Source organism: Antechinus flavipes, chromosome 1, assembly GCF_016432865.1.
Source record: "Antechinus flavipes isolate AdamAnt ecotype Samford, QLD, Australia chromosome 1, AdamAnt_v2, whole genome shotgun sequence".
Classification (NCBI taxonomy): domain Eukaryota; kingdom Metazoa; phylum Chordata; class Mammalia; order Dasyuromorphia; family Dasyuridae; genus Antechinus; species Antechinus flavipes.
Window position 1 is genome coordinate 362,961,671 of NC_067398.1, and position 15,069 is coordinate 362,976,739.

Consider the following 15,069-nt stretch of genomic DNA (forward strand, 5'->3'; position numbering starts at 1 on the left):
ACAGGATCTAATTTAGTATTCCTTCATAATATTTCTTTTGATCCTTTTTCTCAGCCTTCTATCTTCATTTTCCATTATACAGTTTCTCCTTAATGCCTAACATGGATTCTTTACGCTTATCCAGTTCTATCTGCCTCTTGAATTGCAGGAATAAAGATATGAGTTACATTTCTATCACAATCAAGTCCTCTACTCCTCAATTTATACCAACCTGTTTTTTTTTTTAATTTTAATAGCTTTTTATTTACAAATTATATGCATGGGTAAGTTTACAGCATTGACAATTGCCAAACCTTTTGTTCCAATTTTTCCCCTCCTTCCCCCCACCCTCTCCCCTAGATGTCAGGTTGACCAATACATGTTAAATATATTAGAGTATAAATTAAATACAAAATAAGTATACATGTCCAAACCATTATTTTGCTGTACTAAAAGAATCGTACTCTGAAATAGTGTACAATTAGTCTGTGAAGGAAATCAAAAATGCAGGCAGGCAAAAATAGAGGGATTGGGAATTCAATGTAATGGTTCTTAGTCATCTCCCAGAGTTCTCTTGCTGGGTGTAGCTGGTTCAGTTCATTACTGCTCTATTAGAACTGATTTTATACCAACCTGTTTTTAAAACACACACATACAGACCAATTTTTAGAATTTCATGGTATAAGGAAGTCCTTGTTAGAAAACTCCTTTAATCAATGTAAACTAGCACTTGATCTGAAAACTTGCAGTATTAAGAGAGTTGCTGAGAGGGACTTCTTCACAGTCACACAGTCATTGTGTCTCAGAGGCAGGATTTGACACCAGCATTCAGAATTCTAAAGCCATCTACTTCTTTCTTTCTGTCTGTCTGTCTCTGTCTGTCTGTCTGTCTCTGTCTGTCTGTCTGTCTCTGTCTCACTCTCTCTTCAGCCTGTATTTCTGAAACTGGGTTCATGACAAGAGAAAACCTTGAAGAGAAGAGGAACCATTGATAGGGTCACTGCAAGCTGGGAGACTTTGCTTATTTCTCTCTCCTCTAACTAAGTCTAACTCACAGACTTCATAAAGTGTTTTGAATCTAGCACTCATGTATAAAGGATAAGTGATTTCAACAACCCAAAGAAGTCATGTGTGAAATCTAGAGTCAAATGACGATCCCCTTTCATCATACACTATATGAGAATCAATTTAATTCTCCCCCCCAAAAAAAACTAGTATTTCCCTTTTGGGTAGCTATATCTTAATGTGAACAACGGATGAGGATCAATCCCAATCACAATCAATTATAGTAAGCAAGCTTTGGAAGTTCCATTTTAACCTGTTTAGAGTTATCCTTGTTGGGGGACTTGGGCTCCAATGTCTTCCCTGATGTCGTCTTTGACTGTGGCCGATGTTGAGGGATCCTAGGAAGATTCTGAGAAGTATCATTCACCACCCTATGGTACAAAAAACCTTGAAGGAAATTATTTTAACTACTTAATTTGCAGCAAACAAGCAATCAGGAAGTACAGCAAACCTGAGGGAAGAGAGTCATATACTTTAAGACTATCCTTCTTGTACTCTTCTGCTTCCAGCTCAATGCTCTCTGACCTTCCTCCCTGCAAATTCATGTGCTTCAAATCTGACTCAAAACTCACCTCCTCCAGGAAGCTGCATTCCTCATTCTACTCTGAATATTCCTGTTTTCCACCTTCCCTTAACCTTTATATATGGTTTAATCAGGTAGCCCTTGTTGTTTGATAAGCAATTTGCCTCTTCATCTATGAAGCAGACTTTCCCAAAGACAGCAATTGTGTGCTATTCACTTATTTTTAGGTCCTATTCATTCTGTGCTTGATCTGTGGGAGAGTTTTCCAAGCTTGTATTAGTCTGACTAGATGCGTTGCACTTTGACCCAAACATAGTCATATTATTTTATTCTTCTTCAAGAATGAAGGACAACGAAGGACAACAACCTACCAATATACACATTATATACAATACCACTATGTATATAATACATATACTATATTTACCACCATATATAATAAACACTCAAAAACATTTTTAAACAAAAATAACTTAAAACATGATCTATAATTACTTAGAATTTGGATTTATGAAAGATTTTTTTAAAAATAATTCCTAATAGTTATTCCTCAGAATATCTTTCTAAGGTCAAAATAAGTTCAATATGTTACAATATACATTTTATGGATAAAGAATTACACACAAAAAAACAAAAGACTTTATTAGGTTCACGTAGTAAATGGGGAAGATCAAGAAACCCTGCAGTAATAAGCTGTTGCTCAGTCTTCTCTGATCTGCTATTCAATACACAACTTAAGAGTTCACTAGAATTTTTTAATACACAACTTAAGTATTAACTAGAATTTTTCCCTCTCATACTAACGTCCCACTTGATTGTATTTTTGACTTAATTTTTTTCATGGGAATGTTTGTGTATTTGTATTTGGTACTATAGCCCCAATGAGAAAGTCTATGTTAGTAAAAGAGTATAAAACACTGTCATTCTCATCTTGTAGAAAATGCAATGAGCTAAGAGTCCAGAGGTCTGGGTTCCCCACCAAGAATGCTCTGATCTGTGCTGAACAAATAGTGGCAACTTTTCTCTGACTCACTTTTATCTAATATAAAATGACTAAACAATTTGCATTCTAAATACCTCTCTCTGTCTTTGAGAGGATGCACATGTTGTCTTTCCTTTTTATAAAATTAAATAATGGCTTATTTCAAAACACATGCAAAGATAGTTTTCAACATTCACCTGGCAAAATCTTGTGTTCCTAATTTTTTCCCTCCCTTCCCCCCACCTTCTTCCCTCGATTACAGCAATCCAATAGAAGTTAAACATGCACAATTCCTTTATACATATTTCCACATTTGTCATGCTGCACAAGAAAAATCAGATCAAAAAAGGGAAAAATCAGAAAGAAAACAAAATGCAAGCAAACAACAACAGTGAAAATATGATATTGCATTCCACACTCAGTCCCCACAGTTCTCTCTCTGGGTGCAGATGGCTCTCTCCATCACTAAATAATTGGAACTGGTTTGAATCATCTCGTTGAAGAGAGCCATGTCCATCAGAATTGATCATTGTTGCCATGTACAATGATCTCCTGGTTCTGTACATTTCACTCAGCATCAGTTAATGTAAATCTCTCCAGGCCTTTCTGAAATCACCCTGCTGATCGCTTCTACAAAACAGTAATATTTCCACAACATTTAAATACTATAATTTATTCAACCATTCTCTAATTGATGGGCATCCACTCAGTTTCCAGTTCCTTGCCACTACAAAAAGGGCTGCCACAGTCTTGCACTACATATTGTCTTCTCAAATGAATATAAGCTCCTCGAGGACAATCTTTGTATTCCCCTGCACCTGGTACCTGGTATGATGCTTAACAAGTGCTTAATAAATATTACTGATAATATGAAATATTTATGGAAGTTCCATGAGAAGTAGAGAACCTTTACAGGATGTAAGCCCTTCCTACTTTACTCCCATCTCCAGGCTAGCCTTAATGCCTGCAATGCTGTCTTCTCCACACCACATTTATTGGTTTCTTCCCTGATTTCCTCCAAAACCATTCCATTCTCACGTTTTACAGGAGGCCCTGTCTGGTCCTCTCCCCACTCTCCCCCATTGCCTTTCTTCCGGGATTACCTTCCCACTATTCTGTATACATCTCATATATACATAGCTCTTTTCATAAGGAGACCCTATCACAATGGGCTTGTGTTTTTTCTCCCTGTTGACGCATTATAGTTGACATTAAAAAAAAAAAAAAAAAAAAACTTCACTTACATGACTGTCTTGATCCCTAGGAAATTGACAGAAGATGGGGATTTTATATTCATCTGACAAATCAAGAAACTGAAGCATAAGATAGATGGAGCAGCTGCTTGGAAAGCGTCAAAGAAGTTAAGGAAAAAACTGGAACCTAAGCTTCTATTTATTTTCTGTATTATTTTATCTAAGCATAGGAAAGTTACATACACATGTATATATTCTTTTTTTTTTTCTTTTGGCTGAGGCAATTGGTTAGAGGTGACTCGCCCAGGGTCACACAGCTAGGACATGTTGAGTATCTGAGGCCAGATTGGAACTCAGGTCTTCCTGACTACGGGACTGGTACTCTCTCCACTGAGCCACCCAGCTGCCCCACACATGTACACATTCTTAAACATCCCCTGAATTTATTCATTTTCTTCCTTTCTGAAGCAGTCCATGTTTGGTCTTTAGCATGAACCGAACATGTTCTTCAGTCATTTTTCAGTTGTGTCCAACTCTTCATGACCCCATTTATGGCTAGTCATGTCCTTTTACAGCTCATTTTACAGATGAGGAAAACAGGCTTAAGTGACTGCCCAGGACTGCATCACTAATAAATGTCTGAGGCCAGATTTGAGCTCAGGAAGATGATTCTACTAGCTAGAACAAATACATATACATACATACATCTATACATACACCTATAATCTTCCAGAATTCTGAACTAGATTAGGTTTGATCTATAGTAGGAGACACACACACACATACACATGACCTTCTAGAATTCTAGGCTGATTTCTGTGTGTGTGTGTGTGTGTGTGTGTGTGTGTTTCTGTCTCTCTCTTCTTTCTCTCTGTCTCTGTTTCTCTCTCTGTCTCTCTTTCTTTTTCTCTGTTTCTCCTTCTCTTTCTCTCTGTTTCTCCTTCTCTTTCTCTCTGTCTCTGTTTGACTTTCTGTTTCTCCTCTTTCTCTCTGTTTCTCCTTCTCTTTCTCTGCGTCTCTCTTTGTGTCTCTCTGTCTCTGTCTCTCTCTCTCCTCTCTGTCTGTCTCTTTTTCTCTATCTCTCTGTCTCACTCTGTATCCCTTTGCCTCTATCTTTCTTTCTGTGTCTCTGTTTCTCTCTGTATCTCTCTCTTTCTCTCCTCTCCTCTCCGGTCTGTCTCTGTCTGTGTGTGTGTGTACATACACATATATACATACATACTATATATATAATTCTAGAATGTATAGTCCATAATACATATACATATATAGTACAGAATTCTAGACTATCTATATATGTAGTTCAAGTTCGATCTTTAACTACAATGTGTGTGTAAATATATGTGTATATAAACACAAATGTATTCTTCTAGAATTACACACACACACACACACACACACACACACACATATACGTGTGTGTGTATATTCTAGCTAACACTCAAACTTGGACTAGCTCAGAAAGGAAAAAATAAATAAATTCAGGGATGTTTAAGAATTAATTAATTTCTTAAACAATTAATTGTTTAACAAAAGTTTCCAGCCTTGATGACAGCCCTCTACAAATGAATGTTAACTGGGCTCTCTTCCCTGATGTGAAATACAAAAAGCATTATTATGCATGAGTACTAATTTACTAATGACAGAAATAAAGGCACAGACTCTTAAATAATTCTCTTTAGCAATAGAAGTTTAATGAGAACATAATTCATTAATTTCCTATCTGATCCAACCATTCTGGAGAGCAATTTGGAACTTTGCCCAAAGGGCTATCAAACTGTGCATTCCCTTTGATCCAGCAATACCACTGTTAGGTCTATATTCCAAAGACATCCAAAAAAGGGGAAAGGATCTATTTTGTGATGGCTAAGAACTGGAAATCAAAGGTATACCCATCAATTAAGGAATGGCCAAATAAGCCATGGTATGATTATAATGGAATATTATTGTGCCAAAAGAAATAACAAACAGAATGATTTCGGAAACATCTGGAAAGACTTAGGTGAACTGATGCATAGTGAAGTGAACATAATCAGGAGAATATAGTTCAATGAACTATGAATAACTTGCCTATTTCTCAGTAAAACAATGATCCAAGACAATCCCAAAGGACTAATGGTGAAGCATATTATTCACCTCCAGAGAAAGAACTGAGATTGATTGCATGCTATTTTTCATTTTCTTTCTTTTATCTTTTTCTTTTATTCAAATCTTCTCATACAAAATGAATAACATGGAAACATTTTACATAATTGCACAAGTATCTGCTGTCTTGGGGGAAGGAGGAAGAATTTGGGATTCAAAATTCAAAATTTAAATAAAAATGCTTTTTAAAAATTCCTATCTTGTTCTTCCCAATTCTAATTCTTGTTCATCCAGATCACTGAATAGCAGTCAAAAGACCTGGGTTCAAGTGTCACAGCTGCCATAATCAGATATGAAAGTCCCTTCCCCTTTCCAAATCCCAACTTCTTCATCTGTTAAATAGGATTATTTAAATGGAGTACATGCACTATTTACCTCAAAGAGTTGTGTAAAAATCTAATGAAATCATGTGTAGAAAGTATTTCATAAATATAAAATCCTATCTATAAACTCCCGAGTTTCTGTTTTTGACCTTTATCTCATACACACACACATACATATGTATCCATCCATGCATGTGTATGCATATGTATATGATCTCATAATACACATCTCATATCTGTCCTTTATACTATATCTCTCTGCATTCACATACACACACATATCCATGCAAGTAGAAGTATTCCCAAGCTGTCCAATCACCCACCAGGCTTTTGCTACTACAAAGAAACAATGAACTCTAAAAGCCCTCATCACTCAATTACAGAACTTCTTGCCGGGGTAAGAAATGCTGAGGAAGTTCTGAGCATGAATTTAGGTTGTAAATAATCAGAATTCGCATGTGTTTCAAAGCCCTGCTTTTTAAAATGCCCCCTCGCTGTTTCCTCTCACTAGTAGTTACCATTTATTACTATAGTCTGACTAGTTTTATGGAAACTATAAATAAAAGAATAACACTTTTGTCAAAACAATAAAACTGTTCCTAAAGAATGGCGCAAAACTGCATTAGCCTTAGGCAGCGTATTAACATGAAGCATTTCAATAGCACTTCCCATCGTGCACATGCTCCTCTCCAATCATTTTTATTAGCTACCCCAACAAGCTTGTGAGGTGGGTGTAGCACATTCCAGTTACTCTCCTTTTAGTGGTACTAGATGAGGGGGTCGGAAGGTTACATAGCCAGAGTTAGGATATTTAGCCCTTAAACTTTTAATAAGTTGTTTTTCCAAATAAGCTATTCCAAACACCTCAATGGCAAAATCACCAGGACACTATACAATTTTTTCATCACCAGGACACTATACAGTTTACAAAATGGTGTGATCTCTGCAGCCATTCAAACTTTTCCTTCTAATGAAGTTTAAACCTTTTAACAGCAAATAGAATATTCAGACTTCCATAACTAAAGAAGCTATTACTATCGGTATACTCAGATCTATAAAGATCCAAGCCTGATGCTAAAAACTCACATTATCTCTTTAAGAAATTGGCTCCTTCAGATCTTTTTTTTTTTTTAACTCTAATCTGGCACAGGAGAAGGCAGAAAGAAAAACCCAGAACTGAAGAAAACTGAAATGAGAGGGATGAGAGGAAGGAGTAAGGCAAAGAGGGAAAAGTAGAGTTGGTATAGTAGGATAGACTTTGCTTAAAAAAAAAAAAGAAAATTTATTATAATAAAGAGAAAAAGAGAACTCACAGAGGAACTCATATAAGATGCAACAAACCCAGAATGGAATTTTGCTACGGCATAGGATGGTCTAGATTAAGGACATAAAATAGGGAAAGGAAAGGGAGAAGTCAGAAGGAATGCAGGAAATGTGTACTGATCCACCATGGTAATAATCTATGCAAAGTAATAATGAAAACATGGCTTGCTGTGACATAACAGTTCTCATAATGTTGGTCCCTTTTTGAGAACTACTGCTATAAACTGCTTCAAGAAAATGCTTCCATCCTGATCTACTAAGAAGTCAGATAAAGCATCAAGGATTAACATTGTTCAATAGATGTTATTGGGCAAGGATCCTCAGGGGTATTCCCTTGTGGTCAAGCTGATTCCTGATCTCATAGTGGGATGGGACTGAGTTTGGGGAGTCTGCAGTCTGTCGGGCCCATTTGCCGATGTGCAGCTGCTTAGTTCATGACTATTCAGAGATGGGTCACTGTACTCTCAATCCACAAGCACCTCTCATTGGATAAATAGGAATGAGTGTTTTACTCCAACCATAATGACCTCAGGACAGGTGCAATGAGTTATTTGGAAATAGTTAATTCTATTCACTTTACCTTCTGGACTTTCCACTTCTGGGTATCTTGTTTTCTTCTGCAGGAAAAGTAAATGTTGAAAGAAGAAAAAAAAAAAAGTTTGACCAAATTCCTAACAAAGGAAAGAGTAATTCTGACATCTGTCTGTCCCTCCTTTTAAGAAATCTGTATGTATGTGATTATAAACCCTACTGAAATCCAGACTTGTGGGCTTCTTGGCCAATGATGTGTGAAAATAACCCTGCTATGAGAAAAGCTGAACCCTGTAGCCTTCGTGAGAGAGGCACAAAGTACATGATACCTTAGGATCATGAGGGTCCAACACTGGAGCTATTGTTTCATGAAGTTGTTGCTTGATTTCGTCTCATTGCAATGTGAGTGGCATTAACTCAAGACATGAACCTTATCAGATATTTCATGACATTTATAATGTTGGGCAGCTTTACCCTCAAAGAAGGAAGAACACTGATGTCAGAAATCACAGGACAATAATGCCAAGTGTTATACTGAAATTTATGTGCAAAAACCCATATCTTGTATATTACCCCTGATGATCTAGTCATTAGGACTTATCATGTTTTTTTAATTTGATTTCTGAACAGAAAAGCAACATTTGGATTTTTGTACTGTAGGAATAATTGAATTAGATAAACTGTAGGGATCCTTCTAACTCCAAGATTCTATGATTCTGGGATCCTTGGGCTCAGCTGTTCTGAGCTCATAGTGCTTCTTGTTTCCTAGTCCCTGAATTAAATGTTCAAGTCTGTGGCTTAACAAGTCTCTGGTAAAGAGGACAGTGATCTTCCTTGACTTATAATTACTTCCTCTACTTATGGGCTTTTAAGATTCAATCTATTGCTACAAAACAAGGGTCCTGACTTTAGATACTCCCTCGACCAGCCTCTATTTACTTCTAACCTATAGTGGACCTATGTATTATATTGATTATTATTTGAATTGATAGCTTTTGAGAGCATTTCATTATCTATACATGAGCTATTAGCTTTACCAAAGTCCATTTCCCTGTGACTCTCAAGGCAGCTAATAGGTTTTCCTATCTAGCTGGAAAGATCTCTTGTCATATAAGTCCTTTCTGAAACATATCTTTCTATCTTTAATAGAAAGAAAGAACTATAGCTCATATTTATAGAGAATATTAACATTTACAAAAATGTCATGGCAGTTACCTCCATTTTTTAAGTAAAAAAAAAAAAAAATGGAGACTGACAAATGAAGTGACTTTCTAATATAAGCATCATGAATAGGCTTTGAGTCCAGTGCTCTCTCATCATACCACACACATGGTCATGCAGGAAAAGTACTCTTGATCTCAAGAACTTCTTATGACAAACTGGAATTCTGATCTTTCAGCTCTAAAATGTCTAATAGTAAAGTGCATGGCAGGGGCATGAAACAACATCCAGATTATTACACTTAATTTAGTGTTTGACTCAAGGGGAAGAGCATTATATGATCTTTATAATACTATATTATCTTCATGTCGGATAAGGGGCATCATCTTTATTGTGGAGTAAGATGCAAATACAACATTGATTTAAGTCTTATTACATACATACATATATATACATACACACATACATACACACACACATATTGCCACATACCAGTTTCAACTGCCTTTCTGACAATTTTAGGAAATTTCTGGAATTTCACAAAATAATAGCTTTCGTATTCCATCAAAATAGTTTCAAGATCAACATTGTCACAAACTTCAAAACGCCGTAAGCCTTGTTTGGTTTCTTGTTCCAATGCGTTGGCAGCATCAATATATCTAGCAATTTCAAAAGAAACAGATCAGTCATTAACAAGATTCCAGAGGGAAAAAATAATAAAAGAAGCAGTAACTACTGGGTTAAAGAGAAGCACTATAGAAAAGAACAAATCTATGTTAAATAGACCAGAATACACCTGGAGTCAAGAGGGGATGACTAAAAAAAAAAAACCAAGTCTGCCTTTTAAAGGTTACAATTTATTCATTCATATGTGTGCTGTCTCCTTAAGAATAGTCAGTCATCTTGAGTAACTACACATACAGCTGACACTTATATAGTGTTTACTGTGTGCCTGGCACGTACTAAACACTTTAAATTATTATCTTATTCGACCCTTATAACACATCCTTGTGAGATAAATTCAATTATTATCCACATTATATAGATGAGAAAAATGAGGCAAGTAGAGGTTAAATGACTTGCTCAGCCAGTAAGTGAATCAGGTTACATTTGAATTTGGGTCTTCCTGATTTCCTGGCTCCAGGCCTTTTGCTCACGCCACTGCATCAACTAGTTACCTATAATCAATAATGCTGTTATTGCCTGTAGTGTTTTTTAAATGATAAATTGAGAAATTTGACAATTATTTTTCAAGTTTATAAGCTACTTAAAAGAATTTATTTTATACTTATTATTGACCAAAAATGATAATACATTTCAAACCAATTTTTAATATTGTTTTTTGACTGATAGCTTTCAAAAGCATTTCATTATCTCTATATATAAAACTATGCTCTTCACCAATGCCCAGTTCCCTTTGATGTTTAAGGGAGCTACAGACTTTCTGATTTAACTAGAGAGATGCCCAGTTCCCTTTGATTTTTAAGGGAGCTACAGGCTTTCCAATATAACTAGAAAGATGTCACTCAATTAAGAAACATTTATTTTATTAAGCATCAAGATAACTAGGTAATACCATCTAGGGGAGGGAGTGGGGGGAAGGAGAGGGAAATCTGGAACACAAGATTTTGAAAGTATCATTGTTGAAAAATTATCCATGACTTATTTTGTATTTAATGTATACTTTAATATATTTAACACATACTGGTCATCCTACCATCTAGGGGAGAGGGTGGGGAAGGAGGGGAAAAATTGGAACAAAAGGCTTGGCAATTGTCAATGCTGTAAAATTATCCATGCATATAGCTTATAAAGAAAAAGAAAAAGAAAAATTATCCATGCATATATTTTGAAAATAAAAAAACTTGAATTAAAAAAAAAAAAAGGACAGCTAGATGACTCAGTGGATTGACTGCTGGGTCTAAAGTCAAGGAGATTTATTCCCTGAGTTCAAATCTGGCCCAAATAAATCACTTAACTCCGTTTGTCTCCATTTCCTAATCTGTAAAATGAGTTAGAGAAGGAAATGGCAGCAAACTACTCCAGTACCTTTGCTAAGAAAATCCCAAATGGAGTCATGAAGAGTCAGACATGACTGATCAACAATTGAACTACTATATACCAGGCATGGCGCTAACTGGGGATACAAAAGAGGAACTCATGGTCAAATAGGGAAGACAATGAGCAAAAAAGTGTGTGGGAAATTATAGGAAAGAAACAACAGAGGAAAGGCTTTAGAATTAAGAGAACTTGGAGAAAGCTTCTTGTACAGTAAAGAAGTCTAGCAAGAAAGAAGGCTTTCAGAGGGAAAGATAATGAGTTTCTTTTGGACATGTTGACTTTAAGTTTTCCACGGAACATCCAATTTGAGATGTTCAGTAATTGCTTGGTGAAGCAAGCCTGAAGATCAAGAAAGAAGTTAAAGTTGAATGAGTAAATCTAAAAATCATCAGCATGGAAATGATAATTCCATTTGATAAAATGGATAATGATAAAATGATAAAAATGCAAGCTGATGAGATCACCAAGTGAAACAATGTAGAGGAAGAAATAAAAAGGGCCCAGGATCAAGGTTTGGGGGAACTCTGCCTTAATGGCATGACAGGGATGAAAATACAGCAAAGAAAACTGAAATGATCTGACAGATAGCAGAACAAGGGTAGAAAGGTGTCAGTAATTTATTGGCAGGGTCAAGAAGAAGGTGATCAATGGTGTAGAGAGGACAAAAACAACGAGGATTGAAAAAAAAGAGGTTATTAGATTTGAAATTGAAGAAAGCAGTTTCTGAAGTCAGAAGCCAGACTGTGGAGAGTTAAGAAAAGAATGAGAGGAAAGGAAGTTGGAGGCATCAGTTATAGACGGCCTTCTTAAAAAAGGGAGGAAAGATGTCAAAGGTTATTAGTAAGGAGGAGCACATGAAATGAGGCTTTTTGGAGGAGGAGGGGAGACCTGGCATGGTTTTAGGCAGGTGGGAAGCAGTCAGTCCATAGTAAGAAATCAAAAGCCAAGTGTGAATGATAACGGGGGCAATCTGCTGGAGAAGAGGGAATGGTATAGTGCATATAGAGGGATGGGCCTTTCCAAGGAAAAGAGGCCATTCTTTATGTGGGGCAGAGGAGTGGGAGGAGACAGTAAGCAGAAGGCATTTGGACCGATGTGGAATGAGAAGGACAAGAAAAAAAGGGAGTTCTCTGTCAATGGCCTCAACTTTTTTCAGTGAAATGTGAAGGAGATTCCTCATTTAAGAGTTGGAAGAGAAAAAAAAGGGAACCACAGGAGGTTTGGGGAGGACAAAAAGGTTTAGAAAACTCATTGTGGTAAGGAAGATAGCTGAGTTAAAAAGAGAAATTTTAAAAGATTGCCTTGCTTTAGTAAGCACCCTGTTGGGATCACATATCATAAAGCCATAGTGGAGGGAACAGTAGTCAACAGTTTCATGATTTTCTCAGCATAAGAATGGGAGCAAAGGTGGTAAATTATGGGAATAATCAATCCAAGGCTGAGAGTTGGAGGGCAAGATTGGCAATAAAAGAACAAGGGACTTGAGAGAAGAAGACAATGGGAAGTTGAACTGGTTCATCAAAGGGTCAAGATGGGGAAGAGAGAAGACAGTATTCAAACACGAAAAAGGGACACAGGTGAGGATGAAAAACAGGGTCATCATAAGGAGAAGGGAATGACATCAGATTATCGCCAGAGAAGAATTTCAGAGTTCATGAATACAAAAGTAACATACATTTGATGGTTATGTGGAAGTCAAAAGTTATGACCATCTTTGTATGTAACTGAACTGTGATGGAAAAGTTAAGTTGTGTGAAATGAAGACGTTGGGAAACTATAAGGTTAGGGAACTTGATAAAGTTTTTTGCTTTAGGTTTTTTCTATTGTAGTAAGTTTATTTATTTTTAATACATGTTGCTTTGTGAGTCATGTTGGGTGAGAAAAATCAGAACAAAGAGGAAAAACCATGGGAGATATAAATTAAAAAAAAAAAACAGAAAAAAGAAGTGAACATAACATGTGTTGATTTACATTCAGTCTCCTTAGTTCTTTTTTTAGATATAAATGGCATTTTCTATCCAAAGTCAATTGGAATTGCTTTGGATCACTGAACTACTTAGAAGATCCAAGTCTTTCATAATAAATCATCTCACATTCTTGCTGTTATTGTGTATAATGTACTCCTGGTTCTGCTTGTTTCACTCAGGATCATTTCATGTAAATCTTTCCAAGTCTTTCTATAATCAGCTTGTTCATCATTTTTTATAGAATGATAATATTCCATTGTTTTCATTTACCACAACTTATTCAACCATTCCCCAATTGATGGGGAATCTTTTCCAATTCTTTGCTATCACAAAAAGAGCTGCTGCAAATATTTTGCACTTGTGGGTCCTTTTCCTTCCTTTATGATTTCCTTGGGTTACAGATTCAGTAATGGCTCTGTTGGGTCAAAGGGTCTCCACAGTTTGAGAGCCCTTCAGGCATAGTTCTAGATTGCTCTCCAGAATGGTTAGATCAGTTCACAACATCACCAACAGTGTATTAGTTTCCCAGTTTTCCCACATCCCCTCCAACATTTATCATTATCTTTTCCTGTCATCTTAGCCAGTCTGGGAGGTGTGAGGTGGTACCTCAGAGTTGTTTTGATTTGCATTTCTCATCAATAATGATTTAGAGCATTTTTTCCATGTAACTATAAATGGCTTAAATTTCATCATCTGAAAATTGTCTATTTGTATCCTTTGACCATTTATCAATTGGGGAATGACTTGTATTCTTATAATTTGACACATTTCCTTATATATTTTAGAAATGAGACTTTTATCAGAAATACTGGCTATAAATATTTTTTCTAGCTTTGTATTTCCCTTTTAATCTTGTTTCTGTTGGTTTTGTTTGTGCAAAACCTTTTTAATTTAATGTAATCAAAGTTGTCCATTTTGCCTTTCATAATGTTCTCTAGTTCTTTGGTCATAAATTTCTCCCTTCTCCAAAATCTGATAGGTAAATTATTCCTTGTTCTCCTAATTTGTTTATGGTATCATCTTTTATGCCCAAATCATGTATCCAATTTATCCTTATTTTGGTATAGGGTGTAAGAAATAGATCTATGCTGAGTTTATGAGTTATGAGTTATTTGATTTTTAATTCTACTTGAGTTTTAATATGTATGTTGAAGTATTCCCAAGAGAAGAAGGTGAGGAGGAGACTGTAAGCCTACCACTGAAACTATTAAGGAAAAAAAGGGAGCACCCTTGAGCTTAGTAGAAAGCATCATAATTTTGACTGAATATTCCTGAAAACCAAATGTTTAATGATTCCTTAAATTGATATTGGTCATTATCACCATTTTATAAATTGAGAAACTGAGGCAGAGTTTTGTTCGAAGTTACATGAAAGACATATGTGAATCTGAAATCCACTCAAAGCAATTCCTTCAAAAGAGGAAATTGGGCATAATGAAAACAACACTGAGCTCAGAAGCTGGCTAACTGTATAACTCTAAATCTCACTTAACCTTGATAGGACTCAGTTTTTTCAACTGTAAAAATGAAAAATTAGAAAGGATGATCTTTAAGGTCCCCTCTAGCTCCAACTTTTTGTATTTCTTGGACTTAATCAATGAAAATTGTTTTTCCTAGCACTGTTGTAGGTCTTGAATTTTTGGTAAGCTGATGACTTTTTGGTGAAGGAAGAGAATGTGATTTCATAAATTTTCACTCCTCAAAGAATCAAATCTCATTTCCTCCATGAAGATGTCTGTGCTTATTCCTGATCATATGATCATTCTCTTTTCTTCATTCCTATAGTACTTAGTCTGTAACAAATAGCATTTGATTA

General features: G+C 35.9%; 1 protein-coding gene across 2 annotated transcripts in view; it reads right to left on the reverse strand.

Moving 5' to 3' along the window:
• Positions 1–15,069, reverse strand: part of KATNAL2 (katanin catalytic subunit A1 like 2) — a 130,096-nt gene that overhangs the window by 52,781 nt on the left and 62,246 nt on the right. For both annotated transcript variants that reach the window (XM_051969659.1, XM_051969660.1), the window contains exons 3-5: positions 9,718–9,884; positions 8,114–8,150; positions 1,298–1,415 (exon numbers count right to left, since the gene is read on the reverse strand). In XM_051969659.1, the coding sequence (XP_051825619.1) occupies positions 1,298–1,415; positions 8,114–8,150; positions 9,718–9,884 (322 nt within the window). The remainder of the gene's footprint in view (positions 1–1,297; positions 1,416–8,113; positions 8,151–9,717; positions 9,885–15,069) is intronic.